Raw genomic sequence first — 18,960 nt, 5'->3', positions numbered from 1 at the left:
TGGATGTCATAAGGTGAATTCACCAATTAAATGTAAATGTGGGATTGTTTGAAAGAGGAACTCACATCTACTACTATGAGAGGTAGGTAGCTAGTACTCCATTATTTCTGCTTATCATCACCTGTTATAACATGACAACAATGCCTTGCTTGTTGACTTGTCGAAGCACTGTTTCCTGAAGCATTATGCCCCGTTCTGAAATAACTCCCTGGGTTTAATATCACGCTGTGGATGTTTGGGCAGGACGTGTCGTTTTATTAATTTGTTCGTTATGAGAGACTCATTACTAAGCACAAAACACATTGTGGGCGTTCCTCGTTATAGGTCTGTATGAAAGAGAGAGAAACTAATCGGTGTATATGCGTTTCCAAAAGCTTAATTTCCAAAGGTTTTAAGCGGTCAAAACCATCCATTTGGTAACACTACCTTTTAAGCTGTCCTTATTACAGTGTAATTACTCTGTAACAAGTATTGAAGTTGTGTAACAAGTAGTTACAATGTAATAACAACATGTACCTGGTAGTAATTGCGCTCTGTAATTACAGATGTGTAACAATGAATGCTTGTTACCATGCTTGTTACAAATGTTTCCACTAAATTCACCAATTTATTGTTTCGCTTCTTCTCAGCTGCAATCGATTCATTAACAGCTGTGACAAAAGTTGGGATCCCTTGTGGATGTGCTGGGTGTCTGAGAGATTTGCATAGATCCACACTGCACACTGCCCTATCCCATCTGGACAAGAGGGATACCTATGTAAGAATGCTGTTCATTGACTATAGCTCAGCCTTCAACACCATAGTACCCTCCGAGCTCATCCCTAAGCTTCGGGCCCTGGGTCTGAACCCCACCCTGTGCAACAGGGTCCTGGACTTCGTGGCAGGCCGCCCCAAGGTGGTGAAGGTAGGAAACGATGCCTTCACTACACTGATCCTCAACACAGGGGCCCCAGAAGGGTGCGTGCTTGTCATGGATCCCCCTGGTACTGCTGCTCATTCTGTTCACCAGTTCCGGAGGTCTACGTCACCGGCTTTCTAGGCTTCACTGAACGGGATTCATTATCATCAATCCCGGACTGTCTTGTCTGATTACACACACCTGATTCCCATTTCCCCTGATTAGTATATTATATATGTGCCCTCTGTTCCCATGTCCGTTGGTTGTGTGAGTACCCATGCGTTGGTGCAGCTGTTATGCTGCGTGCTTTATTACGGGTATCGTCCCGTGTCGTTTAACGAGGTTTACCCTCGCTCTTTTGTTTGGGTACAACCCAGTGTTTTTGTATACTTGATTGTTTTGGGTGTATTAAAAACCCCTATTGTGTATTCCTGCGCCTGTCTCCAAATCCTTTATACCAGCGTGACAGTGCTCTCCCTCTTGTACTCCCTGTTCACCCATGACTGCGTGGTCACGCACACCTCCAACCATCAAGTTTGCAGACGACATAACAGCAGTAGACCTGATAAACAACAATGACAAGACAGCCTACAGGGAGGAGGTGAGGACCCTGGGGGAGTGGTGCCAGGAAAATAACCTCTCCCTCAATGCCAACAAAACAAATGAGCTGATCGTGGACTTCAGGAGACAGCAGAGGGAGCACACCCCTAACCCCTATCGACGAGACCGCAGTGGAGGAGGTGAAAAGCTTCAAGTTCCTCGGCGTACACATCATTGACAATCTGAAATGGTCCACCCACACAGAACCTGCTTTCATCTGTGAAGAGCACAGGGCACCAGTGGCGAATTTGCCAATCTTGGTGTTCTCTGGCAAATGCCAAACGTCCTGCACGGTGTTGGGCTGTAAGCACAACCCCCACCTGTGGACGTCGGGCCCTCATACCACCCTCATGGAGTCTGTTTCTGACCGTTTTAGCAGACACATGCACATTTGTGGCCTGCTGGAGGTCATTTTGCAGGGCTCTGGCAGTGCTCCTCCTTGTACAAAGGCGGAGGTAGCGGTCCTGCAGCTGGGTTGTTGCCTTCCTACGGCCTCCTCCACATCTCCTGATGTACTGGCCTGTCTCCTGGTAGCGCCTCCATGCTCTGGACACTACGCTGACAGACACAGCAAACATTCTTGCCACAGCTCGCATTGATGTTCCATCCAGCATGAGCTGCACTACCTGAGCCACTTCTGTGGGTTGTAGTCTCATGCTACCACGAGTGAAAGCATCGCCAGCATTCAAAAGTGACCAAAACATCAGCCAAGAAGCATAGAAACTGAGAACTGGTCTGTGGTCACCACCTGCAGAACCACTCCTTTATTGGGGGTGTCTTGCTAATTGCCTATAATGTCCACCTGTTGTCTATTCCATTTGCACAACAGCATGTGAAATGTATTGTCAATCAGTGTTGCTTCCTAAATGGACAGTTTGATTTCACAGAAGTGTGATTGACTTGGAGTTACGTTGTGTTGTTTAAGTGTTCCCTTTATTTTTTTGAGTAGTGTATATGCAGGTCTCAACCACTACCCTGAGAGCACTTGATTCAGTGTTTCATGCAGTCAGTCCTCAGGTTCATTACAAATCAATAACATCTAGCACATCATTGTGACCTCTACAGCGCTGTTGGCTGGTCGTCATTGACCTTGCGTAGGCTTAAACACTTGTATACATAGGCCATATTGGGTAAAATGCCATTTTATCTCTGTTCTTTTTTAGTTAGGTTGGTAAATAAATATCAATTACGGTCCCATTCTCATTTGCTTCTAACAGTACCAAAAAGTAGAACAGGTCATGGTAGAAATAGTTTGTTACTTAGCTCCGTGGTCCTGGAATTCTCTCCTGAACATTTTAAAATTTGAAGATCTAGTTTCGTTGGTGGAGTTTAAACACTTGATCGATGTATATATCATAGAAGAGTGTAATTGTCTTTAGGACAGCTGTTTTTAGTAAATACTTTCGTGTTTTTTAGATAAAATGTTTTTGTTGTACTGTTTGTGTGTTTTTAGTTTTGTTTAATGTTGTGTTAGTGTATGTAAGTTGTTTTGTCTGAAACACTGTTCCCCCTGCTGCTATTGGACCAGGCCTCTCTTGGAAAAGAGATGTTATCTCAATGAGAAAAACCTGTATAAATAAAGGTTTAAAGAAAATCTAAATAAATGTACTGTGGGGATGACGTCATTGATGCACTTATTGATTAAGCCAATGACAGATGTGGTGTACTCCTCAATGCCGTTGGAGGAATCCCGGAACATATTCCAGTCGGTGCTAGCAAAACAGTCCTGTAGCTTAGCATCTGCTTCACCTGACCACTTTTTTATTGATCTCATCACTGGTGCTTCCTGTTTAAATTTTTCAGGAGGATATAATTATGGTCAGATTTGCCAAATGGAGGTGAGTGAAAGCTTTGTATGCGAGTCTGTGTGTGGAGTAAAGGGGGTGTAGAGTTTGTTTTCCCTCTGGTTGCACATTTAACATGCTGATAGAAATTTAGTAGAACGAAGGTTTCCCTGCATTAAAGTTCCTGGCTACTAGGAGCGCCGCCTCTGGGTGAGCGTTTTCTTGTTTGCTTAGGATGGAATACAGCTCATTCAATGCTGTCTGGGTGCCAGCCTGTGACTATGGTGGTATGTAGCTATGAAAAATCCAGATAACTCTCTATATAGATAGTGTGGTCGACAGCTTATCATGAGAGACTCTACCTTAGGCGAGCAATAGCTTGAGACTTCCTTAGATATCGTGAAGCATAAGATATCACAGTTTTGAATGTCCCTTTGGTAGTTTAATCTTCCGCGTAGGTAATCTATTTTATTCTCCAAAGATTGCATGTTTGTTAGCTAAATGGAAGGAAGTGGGGGTTTATTCGATCGCCTACGAATTCTCAGAAGGCAGCCCGCCCTCAGGCCCCTTTTCCCCCCACCTCCTCTTCACACATCAGGGGGATCTGGGCCTGTTCCCGAGAAAGCAGTATATATTTCGTGTCAGACACGTTATAGGAAAAAAATGATTCTGCCAGTCTGTAATCGCAGTCCTGATGTCCAGAAGTTATTTTCATTCATAAGAGACGGTAACGGCAACATTTTTTACAAAATAAGTAAAAGAAATGAGTTACAAACAATGCAAATAGACAAAAAACACAATCAGTTGGGGGCACGTAAAACGTCTGCCTTCTTCACCAGCTCCATTTAACATGATTTTCATTGGCACATCATTTTCATTTGCACATGAATGATACAGGACTTGGAGCCATGTCTCAGCAGCTGCAACATAGAGATTAGAGTGGGAAAGTGACTCGGACGCAGGAATGTGGCATGAAAATAGTTGATAACATTTTGTCACAGTTTTAAAACGTTCGTGATTACAAACTGCTTCCCCCGCTTCCTCTTCATGGGAAGTTGAGGCCTATTTTGCTACAGTGGCCTAAGCCTCCTGTTACTCAAGCATGGATTAGGCATACTAATAAGGGGCTCTTACAATGAGGTGTCAGATTTTTTGTATCGTGGATAACCCTAAAACATTTTATGGTATTTTGTAGGTTTCGGAAATGATTCAGCATGCAAAAGCCCCCCACCTCCGCAAGAGCTGACTTTCCATTGTGTGGGGTTCCTGTTAGCTACCCACACAGCATGCTATTCATCCACCATTTGTTTGGAGTGTAGACCGAATAAATGAAGATGTGATCTCGACTTAATTTCCTTTACTTGTGACGAAACCATAAATAAGGTCGAGTGAACCTACCGGTTCCAGGAATATAAAGCATTAAATCTTCTTCCCGATAGAATTAACACCGATCTCCATGCACTGTAATTTACAACTTGATAAGAGCTATTAATAAGAGATAGGTAAATAAGAAATCTGTTTGGATAAGGGAATTGTAAATATAAATGACATTTAAAAATATATATTTTACCTTAAGAGACAAATGTGAAACCAGTCATATGGCAGCAAACTGAAGCATACAGTATCACATTTCCCACAGTGAAGTTGACGAAATGCTGTGCCGTTATGCAGAATTTAAATTGCAGTCTTTTAACTTGCAGGGATGGGCGCTCTTGAATGTCTTAATTCTTGGCAACCTTGACTTTCTCTGCTTCCTGTTAAATAAAAACTAAAAATACATCTTATTTCTATGGTATAGCCTACATTATCATGGGGGGCTCTGCTACTGGAACACAAAAAAGTGTCAAACACAACATAGAAGCCAAGTAGCCTACTATCTATGGTGGTGAAACAGCACTCTCCAAGTAGCCTACTATCTATGGTGGTGAAACAGCACTCTCCAAGTAGCCTACTATCTATGGTGGTGAAACAGCACTCTCCAAGTAGCCTACTATCTATGGTGGTGAAACAGCACTCTCCAAGTAGCCTACTATCTATGGTGGTGAAAAAGCACTCTCCAAGTAGCCTACTATCTATGGTGGTGAAACAGCACTCTCCAAGTAGCCTACTATCTATGGTGGTGAAACAGCACTACTATCTCCAAGTAGCCTACTATCTATGGTGGTGAAACAGCACTCTCCAAGTAGCCTACTATCTATGGTGGTGAAACAGCACTCTCCAAGTAGCCTACTATCTATGGTGGTGAAACAGCACTCTCCAAGTAGCCTACTATCTATGGTGGTGAAACAGCACTCTCCAAGTAGCCTACTATCTATGGTGGTGAAACAGCACTCTCCAAGTAGCCTACTATCTATGGTGGTGAAACAGCACTCTCCAAGTAGCCTACTATCTATGGTGGTGAAACAGCACTCTCCAAGTAGCCTACTATCTATGGTGGTGAAACAGTACTCTCCAAGTAGCCTACTATCTATGGTGGTGAAACAGCACTCTCCAAGTAGCCTACTATCTATGGTGGTGAAACAGCACTCTCCAAGTAGCCTACTATCTATGGTGGTGAAACAGCACTCTCCAAGTAGCCTACTATCTATGGTGGTGAAACAGCACACTCCAAGTAGCCTACTATCTATGGTGGTGAAACAGTACACTCTAGCCTAATCTATGGTGGTGAAACAGCCTCCAAGTAGCTATCTATGGTGGTGAAACAGCACTCTCCAAGTAGCCTACTATCTATGGTGGTGAAACAGAACTCTTCAAGTAGCCTACTATCTATGGTGGTGAAACAGCACTCTCCAAGTAGCCTACTATCTATGGTGGTGAAACAGCACTCTCCAAGTAGCCTACTATCTATGGTGGTGAAACAGCACTCTCCAAGTAGCCTACTATCTATGGTGGTGAAACAGCACTCTCCAAGTAGCCTACTATCTATGGTGGTGAAACAGCACTCTCTAGCCTACTATCTATGGTGGTGAAACAGCCTACTATCTATGGTGGTGAAACAGCACACTCCAAGTAGCCTATTATCTATGGTGGTGAAACAAACAGGTGGTGAAACAGCACTCTCCAAGTAGCCTACTATCTATGGTGGTGAAACAGCACTCTCCAAGTAGCCTACTATCTATGGTGGTGAAACAGCACTCTCCAAGTAGCCTACTATCTATGGTGGTGAAACAGCACTCTCAAGTAGCCTACTATCTATGGTGGTGAAACAGCCTACTATCTATGGTGGTGAAACAGCACTCTCCAAGTAGCCTACTATCTATGGTGGTGAAACAGCACTCTCCAAGTAGCCTACTATCTATGGTGGTGAAACAGCACTCTCCAAGTAGCCTACTATCTATGGTGGTGAAACAGCACTCTCCAAGTAGCCTACTATCTATGGTGGTGAAACAGTACACTCCAAGTAGCCTACTATCTATGGTGGTGAAACAGCACTCTCCAAGTAGCCTACTATCTATGGTGGTGAAACAGCACTCTCCAAGTAGCCTACTATCTATGGTGGTGAAACAGTACACTCTCCAAGTAGCCTACTATCTATGGTGGTGAAACAGCACTCTCCAAGTAGCCTAAGTAGCTATATCTATGGTGGTGAAACAGCACTCTCCAAGGTGGTGAAACAGCACTACTCTCCAAGTCTATATCTATGGTGGTGAAACAGCACTCTCCAAGTAGCCTACTATCTATGGTGGTGAAACAGCACTCTCCAAGTAGCCTACTATCTATGGTGGTGAAACGGACAGCACTCTCCAAGTAGCCTACTATCTATGGTGGTGAAACAGCACTCTCCAAGTAGCCTATTATCTATGGTGGTGAAACAGTACTCTCCAAGTAGTCTACTATCTATGGTGGTGAAACAGCACTCTCTAAGTAGCCTACTATCTATGGTGGTGAAACAGCACTCTCCAAGTAGCCTACTATCTATGGTGGTGAAACAGTATTCTCCAAGGAGCCTACTATCTATGGTGGTGAAACAGCACTCTCCAAGTAGCCTACTATCTATGGTGGTGAAACAGTACTCTCCAAGTAGCCTACTAGCTATGGTGGTGAAACAGTACTCTCCAAGTAGCCTACTATCTATGGTGGTGAAACAGCACTCTCCAAGTAGCCTATTATCTATGGTGGTGAAACAGTACTCTCCAAGTAGTCTACTATCTATGGTGGTGAAACAGCACTCTCCAAGTAGCCTACTATCTATGGTGGTGAAACAGCACTCTCCAAGTAGCCTATTATCTATGGTGGTGAAATGGACAGCACTCTCCAAGGTGCTAATTATTCAAAGCATTTTAGAATTCACTGATGTGAGTGTAGATGCGGGGCTTACACAAGTCTGAATTTCTTATAGCCTCATCAATGTACAGTAACATTTTTAGACGACACTGGAGAACACCAGACATATGCACACATACTTAGCTGTGGGGCTTTCAAGACCCGAATTTCATGTCATTTTCAAGACAATGTAGAAGTAAAACAAATATCAAAATATCATAATTTAACTTTAAATACATTTAGGCAACAGCAGAACACACATTTGAGAATTTATATGTGATAATGTGAGGCTCATATTCAGATTACAAACTTGAAACTATTTTTTTTCCCTACCATGTCAACTTCTTGCTCGAAGCCATGAGCAGGCATGTGGCTGTGATGTTTAGCATCCTCCTAAGGCTGTTCTGAAGACTCTGGCAGTAGTGTCTATTTTTTATTACAGTTTTGAGTGTTAACCTGGGTGTCCTCTACAAGGCTTGCTGTTGTTGTTTTTTGTTGTTGTTGTTTTTTTACATATGATGCATAGGATGTTAATTTACCATACATTCCACCCACTCCTTTGCTAGTTTAATACCTCCAGTAATTTTTGACCGAAGCTCCCTACCTTTTTGCATGTTGTACAGCCCAACTTTGAATTCTGCTACGTTTGCTTGATCTTGAACTGCAAATTGCACCTGCTCCCGGAATATTTACATTTTGGAGAATCTCTTATAAAATGGGTTAAAGTTATGTATAGTAACCCTAGAACATCTCAGAACTGGCAAATCTGGTGCAGTCCATGAGGAGGAGATGCACTGCAGTACTTAATGCAGCTGGTGGCCACACCAGATACTGACTGTTACTTTTGATTTTAACCCCTCCTTTGTTCAGGGACACATTATTCAATTTCTGTTAGTCACATGTCTGTGGAACTTGTTCAGTTTATGTATTCTTGTTGAATGTTATGTTCATACCAATATTTACACATGTTAAGTTTGCTGAAATTAAATAGAGTTGACAGTGAGAGGACGTTTCTTTTTTGCTGAGTTGATTTGTTTTACACTTTTTTGGTTACTACATAATTCCATATGTGTCATTTCATAGGTTTGATGTCTTCACTAGTATTGTACAATGTAGAAAATAGTAAAAATAAAGAAAAACCCTTAAATGAGTAGGTGTGTACTAACTTTTGACTGGTACTGTATATATTTACAACCATCATGCTGTTAGCAAGAAAGTTAGGAGTTAATTAAAAAATGTATTTCTAAAATGTAACAAATTTAAGTCTGTTTTTGCTATATATACTGTACATTCAGATTTTCACATTAAATATTTTAAACCCCTGAAAAGTTCCATATTGGATAACGTAGCATGATTATAAAGTGCATAAGGCCAATAAATCCTTAACTCCGCAAAAGTGCAGTAGCTTTAACTTCTACAGCGTTCTGTTTTTTACCAATTGATTGTGAAAGTAACAAAGGAAGCAGCTCAGCGAAATGGCTCGGACTTTGACTGTCATGAACTATTCTTGAGGTAGCGTGGGTGTAAGGAAGACAAAAGTACAAGTGCAGGGATGTCCAAGTCAAGTCAGCTTGGTCATAGGGCTGGGGTGAGAGTCAATAGAGCTGATGCTAGCAGAGCAAAGTCAGGACCAGTGTTAGTACCAGACCCAGACCAAGACAGGGCAGGCGGTGAGAGTCCAGGCCTGAGGCCCCACTGTCCAGCTGTAACTGGTACTGCACCAGAGTCCTGTGGTAGCCCCTCTCCTCAGACACACAGCTGTATGTTCCCTGCTGCTCAGGGCCCATGCTCTCTATTAGCAGGAGACACTGGTGCTCTGACCCTGTGGAGATGCACGGTGTTGCTGTGGTGTTGCCATGGTGCCTCCAGCTGTACTCAGCGTGGCTGGACAAGGTTGGGCAATGGAGGAAGTACTTTGAAGATTGAGAAACTCTGATTCCATCTGCAGCGCCACCTGATGACCTTAGAAAGTAAACTAAGAACAAAACATAGCTTTTTAGACTTCCATAGCTAACCATTTGTGGGTGGTTTCCATCCTTTATTATAGTACATGGTCATAATAAATGGTTTTGTATTCATACAAGGGTGACTAACACACTACACACCTTTACTTGCAGTAACTCCTCTGGATATGTTGCTGCATACCTGATGGTTCCCGTTCTCCACATCCTGAATTGTCTTACTGTAAAAAGACAAGCACATATGAGTTAAGGAGTCTCAACAAGCAACTCAACCAGAAAATAGTGAATGTCTATTTTCACTCAGAGGTTGCTTATTCCTGTTTATGGGCCAGTAGAGTGTCTACCTTGTGGTTGGCAGTGATAGTTATTTGAAAATGCAAAGATGAACTGAAAACACACGGTCTCACACCAACGGAGCATAGAGCATTTGACGACACAACAGGTAGTATGTAGTATCGTGTGTGTGTGTAGCATGTGTTGGGGGAGTGTAGAGGAGGAAGTGTAGTATACTTTTAACAGAAGGTGGGGATCAGAGTGAGGAAGTGAGAACTAACATTTCCCACTGACACACAATGCAGACAGACTTGTATGTTATGTTTAATCAAATGAAGTATATTTTGTTTTCTTTTATGGCCTCTATCTGACAGCACACTTGTTTGAACTATATTTTGTTTGTTTTCAAGGCCTCATCTGACACCACATTTGTTTGAACAAGGGCCATGTGTGTTTACATAATTCTGGAAAAACTGGCTCTGGCCATGTTTAACTGAACTGATGGAAAATAAGGTCTAGTATATTGGCCAAAATAATGCACCACTCTATATTAGCATTTTTGACAAACACTATGAAGGGTTCCAAATAAACTGTAAGGCTGACAGGAAACCAGAGAGGAAACCATTAATGAAAAATGTATTTTTGAATCACTACCATTAAATATCTATATAGGGGATGCTATAAGCTGCAAGCGGGCTGTGTTTGGTCTTACTTTGTTGCTGTGGTGCAGTGATGGCCATCCCAGCCACAGTAAGGGTCTCTGGCCAGGACACAGTCTTCACACTGGGCTCCATACTGCTCACAGCTGCCCAGGTCAATCTGAACCAGCTCTCTGCTGGAGCCCACATACAGCTTCCCCTGGAACACAACAAGAACATTAGTACACTCTTTGGAAAAAAAGGTGCTATCGAGAACCTAATATTGTAGGAAGTACTCAAACAATGACTGTTGACTGCAGAAGAAAGTTGCTGATTTACAATAAGAACACCACTTATTTTACAATATTATTATAGAGATATAAACATGGTTTGAAAGGGATCTCTTTGACTATTGTCTATCCCACTCCATGTTTCATTATTACCACTGTTGGATCTGTGGGGAGGTTTCGGTGTGGGTTGTGTTCCTTGACTCACCGTGGAGGAGTGCAACATCATACTGAGGATGTGTGCTCTGTAGTTAAAAGGATGTAACTCAGCGATGACGAAGGCATGACCATCCTTCTCCAGAACCTTATGAATCCCTCCATTCCCTAGTGTAGACACGCACACACACACACACACACACACACACACACACACACACACACACACACACACACACACACACACACACACACACACACACACACACACACACACACACACACACACACACACACACACACACACACACACACACACACACACAGTGTGTCAAACAGCAGTTATCGATCATTGAGGTTATGAGTGAGAGTCAAACATTACAAAAGAAAGTTGTGTAAGAAATGTCAACACAGTCATTTAAGCATAACACACACACACAATAGTTCATGTTTCAACATAATGTTGAGACATCCTCCAGTCATATTACACCACTCACAGTACAGATGCATGGTGAGGCATAGACTCGCCCTAAGGACACATATCTATGAGTATCTATGACTATATTGCTCTAGTAATGCTTCTGATACTGTACTTCAATTACATTCATCAGTCTCATGTTTGGATTGTACTTCTCTGACGCTAACCACAACCTACAAAATGTTGTGCAAATGTGAATCTCAAGTTAGGGTTGTTTGAATAAGTCTATGTGTGCTAATGATGGGAAATGAAACTGCATCCCTGGTTTCCCAGCACAGTGTGATAAGAGTATACTTCCGCTTAGTTATCTTTTTAAACTAAAAAATAAACCGCTCAGACAGGCCTTTTTTACACCTTACAAAAGATCAGTGTCAGGTAGTCAGCATGAAAAAAAGTATCACTTTACACCCATGTACGGTCAATAGTATTTCAACCTTCTGAAAGCCTGTCTCTTAAAACTGGTGTGAGTATAAGATGGAAATGTTCTCACCTCATCCACATTCCTATAAATATGCTGTACGTATACACAATACGGCTCCCTATCATCACTTGCTGTTGGGTCATAAGAGGTCTATGTTAAAGGTCTCCAAACATAAGGTTTCCCGTCATTCCTTTCAGACTGATCATTTCTGATTCATCGTCTAGAGATCGAAACTTCTCACCTAGAGACAGAAACAGGACATTCCCTTTGCCTTGGACTCTGTCCACACGGATGTGGTGGTAATAGTGGTGAGTGACCAGGAGAGGCCTACTGGTGACCCACTCCTCCATCTCTGAAACCTTGTCCACCATCTTCAGGACTTCCATGGGGAGTCTAGTACTGTCTTCAACACACTACAAGAGGATGGACACTTTTATGTATACTTCAACATACGAAGACATACACAGAATACAGTCCAATATAGTAAACATACAGAGTAAAGGAGTAGAGCTGACTAGAAAGTCATATTGTTGAGCATACCTTCCCAGGTCGTGGGATTGGGACGGACCCCGTGTGTCCCTTGAAGTTGGAGGTTTTAAAGATGCGGTCAATATCTTCTACGGTGTAGACACATACAGCACTCATACCCCTAGGGGTAGACACAGGGTTCAGCAAGTTTCAACTAACCCCTTACTAAAGGTCTCTTTCGCAATGTTTCACGACATCTGCTTTCAGTGAAGGTCAGAGAAACAGCTGACTCTCGAGATCAGAAAAGGGGAGAGGGGAAGCACAACCCAAACTTCCATGGTGATAAGAACAAAACAAAGACTATGACATTTGGGTTTTCTTAATCGTTGTGTCACTTTCAGTTATTTTTTTTCTCTTTCAAATTTGATTTATTTTCTTAACGGCACTGCAACTTCATGTCATAAACTGTACTATGAGTCTCTGTTACCAGCGCCTGTTGTGATGTTATTGATGATTTGTGTATGTTACTAAGGTCCATTATGATCTATCTACATACAGTATGTCGTCCTACCAGCCATTCCTGAAGAGTGCATAGACCCTGGTATCCTGCCACCTCTCTGCCAGAACAGTGTTCACGTCCACTAGCTGGGGGAAGGACAGCCTGCTGTCCTGGTCTCCACAGAAGAGCCTGGCACTCAGCTTGGAGGTCCACCTGAACTGCAGATAACCCTTAGGTCCTCCACGATCGGCCTGGAACACACAGGCAACCACAGACATGTTAAGATAATCACAGTGGGCAGTGCACACACCACTCAAGGAGCCCCCCGATGGAATTAGTCTTAATTAAGGGCTTAAATGGGCAGAAATGGAGTCGTACCGAATATGAATGAGCTACAAAAATGTTCTGAACTAAACTGCAACACTGGTGATTACATACAGTGCAGGCATGATTCATGTTCTACAGTATGTAGTGCTTACCAGTGGAGGATGCTGGGGAGAACGGCTCATAATAATGGCCGGAACGAAGCAAATGAAATGGCATTAAAACACCTGGAAACCATGTGTTTGATGTATTTAATACCATTCCACTGATTCCTCCCAGTCATTACCACAAGCCTGTCCTCTCCAATTAAGGTGCCACCAACCTCCTGTGGTGCTTACCATGCAGACTTGAGCAACCCGGGGAACCCAGAGATCAGAGTCCAAACGCGGGTGTCGGTTCTTCTCTATGTAGAAAGCATATAGTCTGTCCTGCAGACGATCCTCTCTCTGGCTGCTAGCCACCAAACTCACATATCTCTGTTCTAAGGAAAGGAACAGGAGAAATAATGACAGTCCATGGACAGTCTGATCAGATATACAGTACTATGCAAAACCATGTCAGGCCATGTCTTGTTCTCTCGCCCTGTTCCATACCTGTTCCACTGTTGTCTGTCCATAGTCTGTTCTTCCCGAACCTGTTGATCCCCACGGAACCCTCTGTGCCTGAGTGAGTGGTGTAGAACTCCTCTACCCCAGAAGAACCTGGAGACACAACACATTAGCTCAATAACCACTCAAGAACATTAGGTCATATTATAGGGTAATGTTTTCCAATTAGACATTTTCCTCACCAATGAGGAGTGATGGCTCTGTTTCATTTATGTGTTGTTGAATGTTTTGGATGGCCTTGGATCGAGTGCAGTTAAACGGGTCGTCTGATGGGTTCTACAGTGGAATCATTTTGTGTTAACATGCCAATGGCAAAATGGTATCATGAAAAGTCCTGTATACTTATATAATGACAAGTATTTCCCATACCATGTAACAGCACAATGTGTGTTGTTGTCCATTGGTTCCACACAGGAACAGTTGGTTTGGATCGTTAGTCTTGTGTAAAACAGTGATGTTATAGTGACAGTCCTGAAGGAGAAAACAGAACTGTGTTACATGGTTGTAAACCAAATATGTGCAACTTTTGTAATGAACTATGCTATAAAACCAACATCCTCTCATCTTTTCAGAAACTCACTGGTGATGTGGAATCATTACTTCTACATTCCTCTCGAAACACAGGACTCTGCAAAGGCAAAAAATTAAAATCATTAAAAAGATTGTACAGGTACAGATGTACAGATGTAGGACCTTCATTTGAGTGAGTTTAATACAACAGGACATGTGGATTATAATTAATGGACATTATTTGTAGGCATTGATACATTTTCGTTAGGGTAAATCAAGTGACATTTTAAAGTGTATATTACAAAGTTTAAAAGCCTTTTTAAACATTGAATATACTACAAGTTTGCATTTCTTGCTGTGCAGCAACAAAATAGTGATCAAAGTAAGATCCTACATCTGTACATGTAGAGTACAATGTTCAATACATCCATTTCAACATAATCTAGTCCACAGCATGTAAGAGGGGAAGGACTGTTCAGCTAAATATTTCATGTAAAATATCAATATCCCTCCCTCTGTTATTACCATCATTTACATTACAGCAACTGTATTGGACAATCCTACTTAGAGCACAACCTGAATAGAGCTAAATCAATATAAAGCAACACAATACACAAGTAAGGTTTACAGTAAGGGTATGTAACTCAGTCATACTAGCATTCTAGAGGTCTTAGAACTGTTGAAGTTTGTCTGGAACAGGTTCATGTGGTCTGTAGCATATACTATGTTGTCCTGAGGGCCCTGCAGGAGCTCTATACGGCTGTTATTCCCAGACAGGTGGATTCTTAGGAAGCTCACATCTGAGGACACAGAGATATAAATCATTAAGCAAACATATGACCGGACTGGATATGTGTTCATGCAAAAACTGTGCTCATTGAGATTACACTCTGGAACTAGGATAACTTCTTAGAAACCATGATTGATCCTTATGACGGACCAGGTGAAAGCTATGTCATGGAAAGAGCAGGTGTTCCTAATGTTTTGTTCACACAGTATATACTGACATTGCCAGAGTTAAATAAAAGAAGGTACCCAGTGACTGAATTTGAATAGGGTTAATGATTCACGTTGTGCCAGATGAGTTTATCCTTCTAACTTTACCGTAGCATAGCATATTTCCATATTATATTAAGGATAGGCCTACTGTCCTTGTATCTCACCACTGTGATAGGCTGTATGATGGACATTCCTCATTAAATATGTTCAAGCTCAGTATTAATGTAGGCTTGTATAAATAGTTTGTGTTCCTTACCAGAGTTGGCTAATGACAAAGGTATGAAATATGGTTCATGTTCTTGTACTTTTGGAGAAGCGCAAAAAGGAACCTACTCTCTTTCATTTCTCTCCCTTGAGTCAGAACGGTACTATGTCAGAATGTGGACAGTCAGAGCCCGTCACAGTATACCTCAATCCAGGGATGGAATATATCGTTGTACTTCTAATCATCACGAAATGATGAAAGGTGAATCGAGAAGATTGAAATACTGTTCATTCTTTTATTAAACTGCCATTTTCGTCAGCAAGCTAATGCTAAAGCAACCCATTGGATTCAATAACACTTCCGGTAGCTACTCACCCCAACTCTAGGCGTTGCACTTTCAATGGCTGCTATTGCATTAGCTAGCCTAGCATGCTGGTGAAAACGTCAGTTTAATTAAAAACAAGCAGTATTTAAATATTCTCGATTCGGGATGAGTATGAGTAGAACGACATATTCCATCCCTGGATTGAGGTATGTTTTCACATTCTGGCATAGCACCACAGAGTTTCTAAACCCAGAGACCCAACATTGCGAGACTTCCGGGAACATTTGGGAAACAGACCAAGCAGACCAGGCCGGGGTTTGAGAAGTCAATGAGAGAAGTGAAATGTCTTTAAGTATTTTAATATGTTATTATTCCAACCTTGTGAAAGTGACAGAATTACATATTTTAATTTCAGTCAAAAACAACTTTATATCGAAGGTGTGCCTTTGATTTGATGGCCTGCATGAGCTTAGCTAGCCAACGTCGCCATGACATCGCCTACAAGTGTGATCTGGGATTTCTATTGGAGAAGCAGTTCCTGCCTATCTTCAGACAGTACTATCACAGATAGAACAATGAGACAGATATTTCACTGGGTGTATAAATGTGAAGCTTCCGCTTGGCGTTTCAACTCACTACCGAAGCCCAGTTGCCTGCCGTGTGAGAAGATGGAACAAGATAGATTTTGGCTGACATTCTGTTAAATTTCAATACAATTTTCTGTTCCCAAAACTACAATATGCTACGAACAGAGTGGACTAAGTTTTGTATTTTTTTTTCTCCAAATGTAACCTTTATTTAACTAGGCAAGCCAGTTAAGAACACATTCTTATTTACAAAGATGCCCACAGACGACCCTGGGCCAATTGGGCGCAGCCCTATGGGACTCCCAAACATGGCTGTTTGTGATAACTTTAAAAGCAGCCAATAAGTGCTCAGCATATGTGGGAGCTCCTTCAAGACTATTGGAAACGCATTCCTCATGAAGCTGGTTGAAAGAATGCCAAGAGTGTGCAAAGCTGTCAACATGGCACAGGGTGGCTACTTGGAAGAATCTCAAATATAAAATATATTTTGATTTGTTTAACACTTTTTTGGTTACTACATAATTCCATATGTGTTATTTCATAGTTTTGATGTCTTCACTATTATTCTACAATGTAGCAAATAGTAAAAATAAAGAAAAACCCTGCAATGGGCAGGTGTATCTGTAACAGTATAACTTTAGACCGTTCCCTCACCCCTACCTGGGGGCGAACCAGAGACCCTCTGCACACATCAACAACAGTCACCCACGAAGCATCGTTACCCAAACGCTAACTAGCTAGCCGTTGCACATCAGTTACATATCCAAACTTTTAACGGGTACTGTACCTAAGTATCAAACGTACATGTAGTTGCTAAAATATACTTAACTATCAAAAGGAAAGGGGAAAGTATGAATAATAAAAAAAATACTTATATTAATCAAACCAGGCGGCACAATTTTTAAATTTATTTTTCTTTATGGATAGCCAGGGTCACACTCCAACACATAGATATAATTTACAAACAAAGCATTTGTGTTTAGTGAGTTCGCCAGATCAGAGGCAGTAGGGATGACCAGGGATGTTCTCTTGATAAGTGTGTGAACTTGACTATTTTCTGTCCTGCAAAGCATTAAAAATGTAACGAGTGCTTTTGGGTGTCAGGGAAAATGTATGGAGTAGTAAAAAGTACATAATTTTCTTTATGAATGTAGTGAAGTTAAATTCGTCAAAAATATCAATAGTAAAGTACAGATACCCAAAAGTAGTAGTAGTACTTTAAAGTGTTTTTACATCACTCCAAACATCGACATTGGTCTTGTGTAATCATACCAAACATAACATATATAACGTACTAATTTGAGTGTCCCGGATTTACTTTTACTATGTTACGTCTAGTCTACGAGAACAGTCGGGTCTTTGATAGCAGTTCCAAATCAAGAGAGAGAAAAAGAACTCAAAGAGAGTCGAGTCCTTTTGGCTATTGTGGACTCGATACACTTTTCCTCCAAATGGTTTAGTGTTGAATATAAATCGACCCATTTGGCTATTGTGGACTCAATACACTTTTAGTAGCTATTGAATATAAATCGACTCCTAACAGCCCTGATCATTCAACCCTGCCGTCGTCATTCAATACTTGTACTATTGATTTAAAAGAAAAAGCTTACTTTACCTTTGTCTGTCAATGTCACTCTAGGTTTGTGGGTAAGGGTCGAAGCTTTCGCCGAAAAAATTAATTGTCCTAAAAAGACCGCAAAGAGCGCGAGCGGACACATACTTTTCTGAGTCTCTCCGCAATTAATTACTTGAAACAGTAGGCACTTTGATTTATCATACAACACAGGGGTGGGGACTTTTCTGTATACATACAGTCTGGTCTTCCATCTAGTCTTGTCTTCAATTTTCAATCAAGTACAGTAGCCTCAAAGTAGCTTAATTGTTCTGTAGTGAAACATACTTCAGTCGGTAATATTTTTGATTGACTACCCATATTAGCCTATTTTCAGAGAACGCGAGACTCGTCTAGACAAGGGTTCTTAAACGTTTTCAGCTTGGGACCATAATGAGAAATTCTGTGTTTTCCTGGGACCCAACCTAGGAAAATATGCAACTATACATAAATATCAGTACATTTCATTGCTCTTATGTCTAAAACAAATGCAATATAGACAAAAAATAAATAACAATGAAATTAAATATCTATTCATGTTTATTTCCCCCCATTAAAAACACTCTTACATATATGTCTAGGTTGGAACTAGACTGTTTTAGTTAAAATACAATAAATCATTTTCATTCTGAATTGGAATAAACAGATTGATCACATCACACAGATGAGTAACAGCACCCACACACAGGCTTTTTGATAGTGCAACTCTAAGTAATAGTACAGATGAAAAATGATCAGGCCTACTGTACATCTTACTGTAGAAATGATTGTTAAAAGAAAGTCTAGGTTGGAACTGTTGCTGTTAAAATACAATACATATTTTTTTATTCTGAACAAAAATAAAATGAACAACCCAGAACTGTGTGAGTGTGTTTGCCTCAAAAGCATCTTGCTTCAATCAAGTTTATTCCAGTTAAGAATAACAATTATTATTGTGTTTTAACAGCAACAATTCCAACCTAGACTAGTTTTCAACAATCATTTCTACAGTAAGAGGTGCAGTAGGCCTGATCATGTTTCATCTTCGTCTGTACTGTTACTAGGGTCAGTAGCTAGCTAGTTTT

The 18,960-nt window shown here is 41.3% G+C and overlaps 1 protein-coding gene across 2 annotated transcripts; it reads right to left on the bottom strand.

Annotated features, from left to right (window-relative positions):
* Positions 1–7,685: 7,685 nt before the first annotated feature.
* Positions 7,686–18,283, bottom strand: LOC135503799 (semaphorin-4D-like). Of its 2 annotated transcripts, none has more exons than XM_064921939.1 (14): positions 17,900–18,279; positions 14,823–14,968; positions 14,239–14,286; positions 14,028–14,129; positions 13,841–13,934; positions 13,644–13,751; positions 13,389–13,531; positions 12,799–12,977; positions 12,300–12,408; positions 12,001–12,172; positions 10,913–11,028; positions 10,492–10,637; positions 9,651–9,727; positions 7,686–9,520 (listed from the first exon to the last, which is right to left on the bottom strand). In XM_064921939.1, exons 1-14 carry the CDS (start codon positions 18,000–18,002, stop codon positions 9,156–9,158), a joined length of 1,908 nt encoding a protein of 635 aa, XP_064778011.1. In that variant the 5' UTR covers positions 18,003–18,279; the 3' UTR covers positions 7,686–9,155. The 2 variants fall into 2 exon arrangements, with proteins under 2 accessions (XP_064778011.1, XP_064778014.1); XM_064921942.1 differs by having other exon boundaries at positions 9,407–9,520; positions 9,691–9,727; positions 17,900–18,283.
* Between the last annotated feature and the right edge of the window lie 677 nt (positions 18,284–18,960).

The sequence above is a fragment of the Oncorhynchus masou genome, chromosome 2 (genome assembly GCF_036934945.1).
Source record: "Oncorhynchus masou masou isolate Uvic2021 chromosome 2, UVic_Omas_1.1, whole genome shotgun sequence".
NCBI classification, from domain to species: Eukaryota; Metazoa; Chordata; class Actinopteri; order Salmoniformes; family Salmonidae; genus Oncorhynchus; species Oncorhynchus masou.
Note: the sequence above shows the minus strand (reverse complement) of the source record. Positions and strands in the feature narration are given on the sequence as shown.

What these genes read in the sequence shown, in the direction of transcription:
- LOC135503799 (XM_064921939.1), bottom strand. Translation starts at nt 18,002, where the DNA reads ATGTGTCCGCTCGCGCTCTTTGCGGTCTTTTTAGGACAATTAATTTTT. An exon ending in TGTCCTGTTTCTGTCTCTAG is followed by an intron (nt 11,029 to 12,000) that starts GTGAGAAGTTTC and finishes TGTCTACACTAG; the next exon opens with GGAATGGAGGGATTCATAAG. An exon ending in TGATGTTGCACTCCTCCACG is followed by an intron (nt 10,638 to 10,912) that starts GTGAGTCAAGGA and finishes GTTGTGTTCCAG; the next exon opens with GGGAAGCTGTATGTGGGCTC.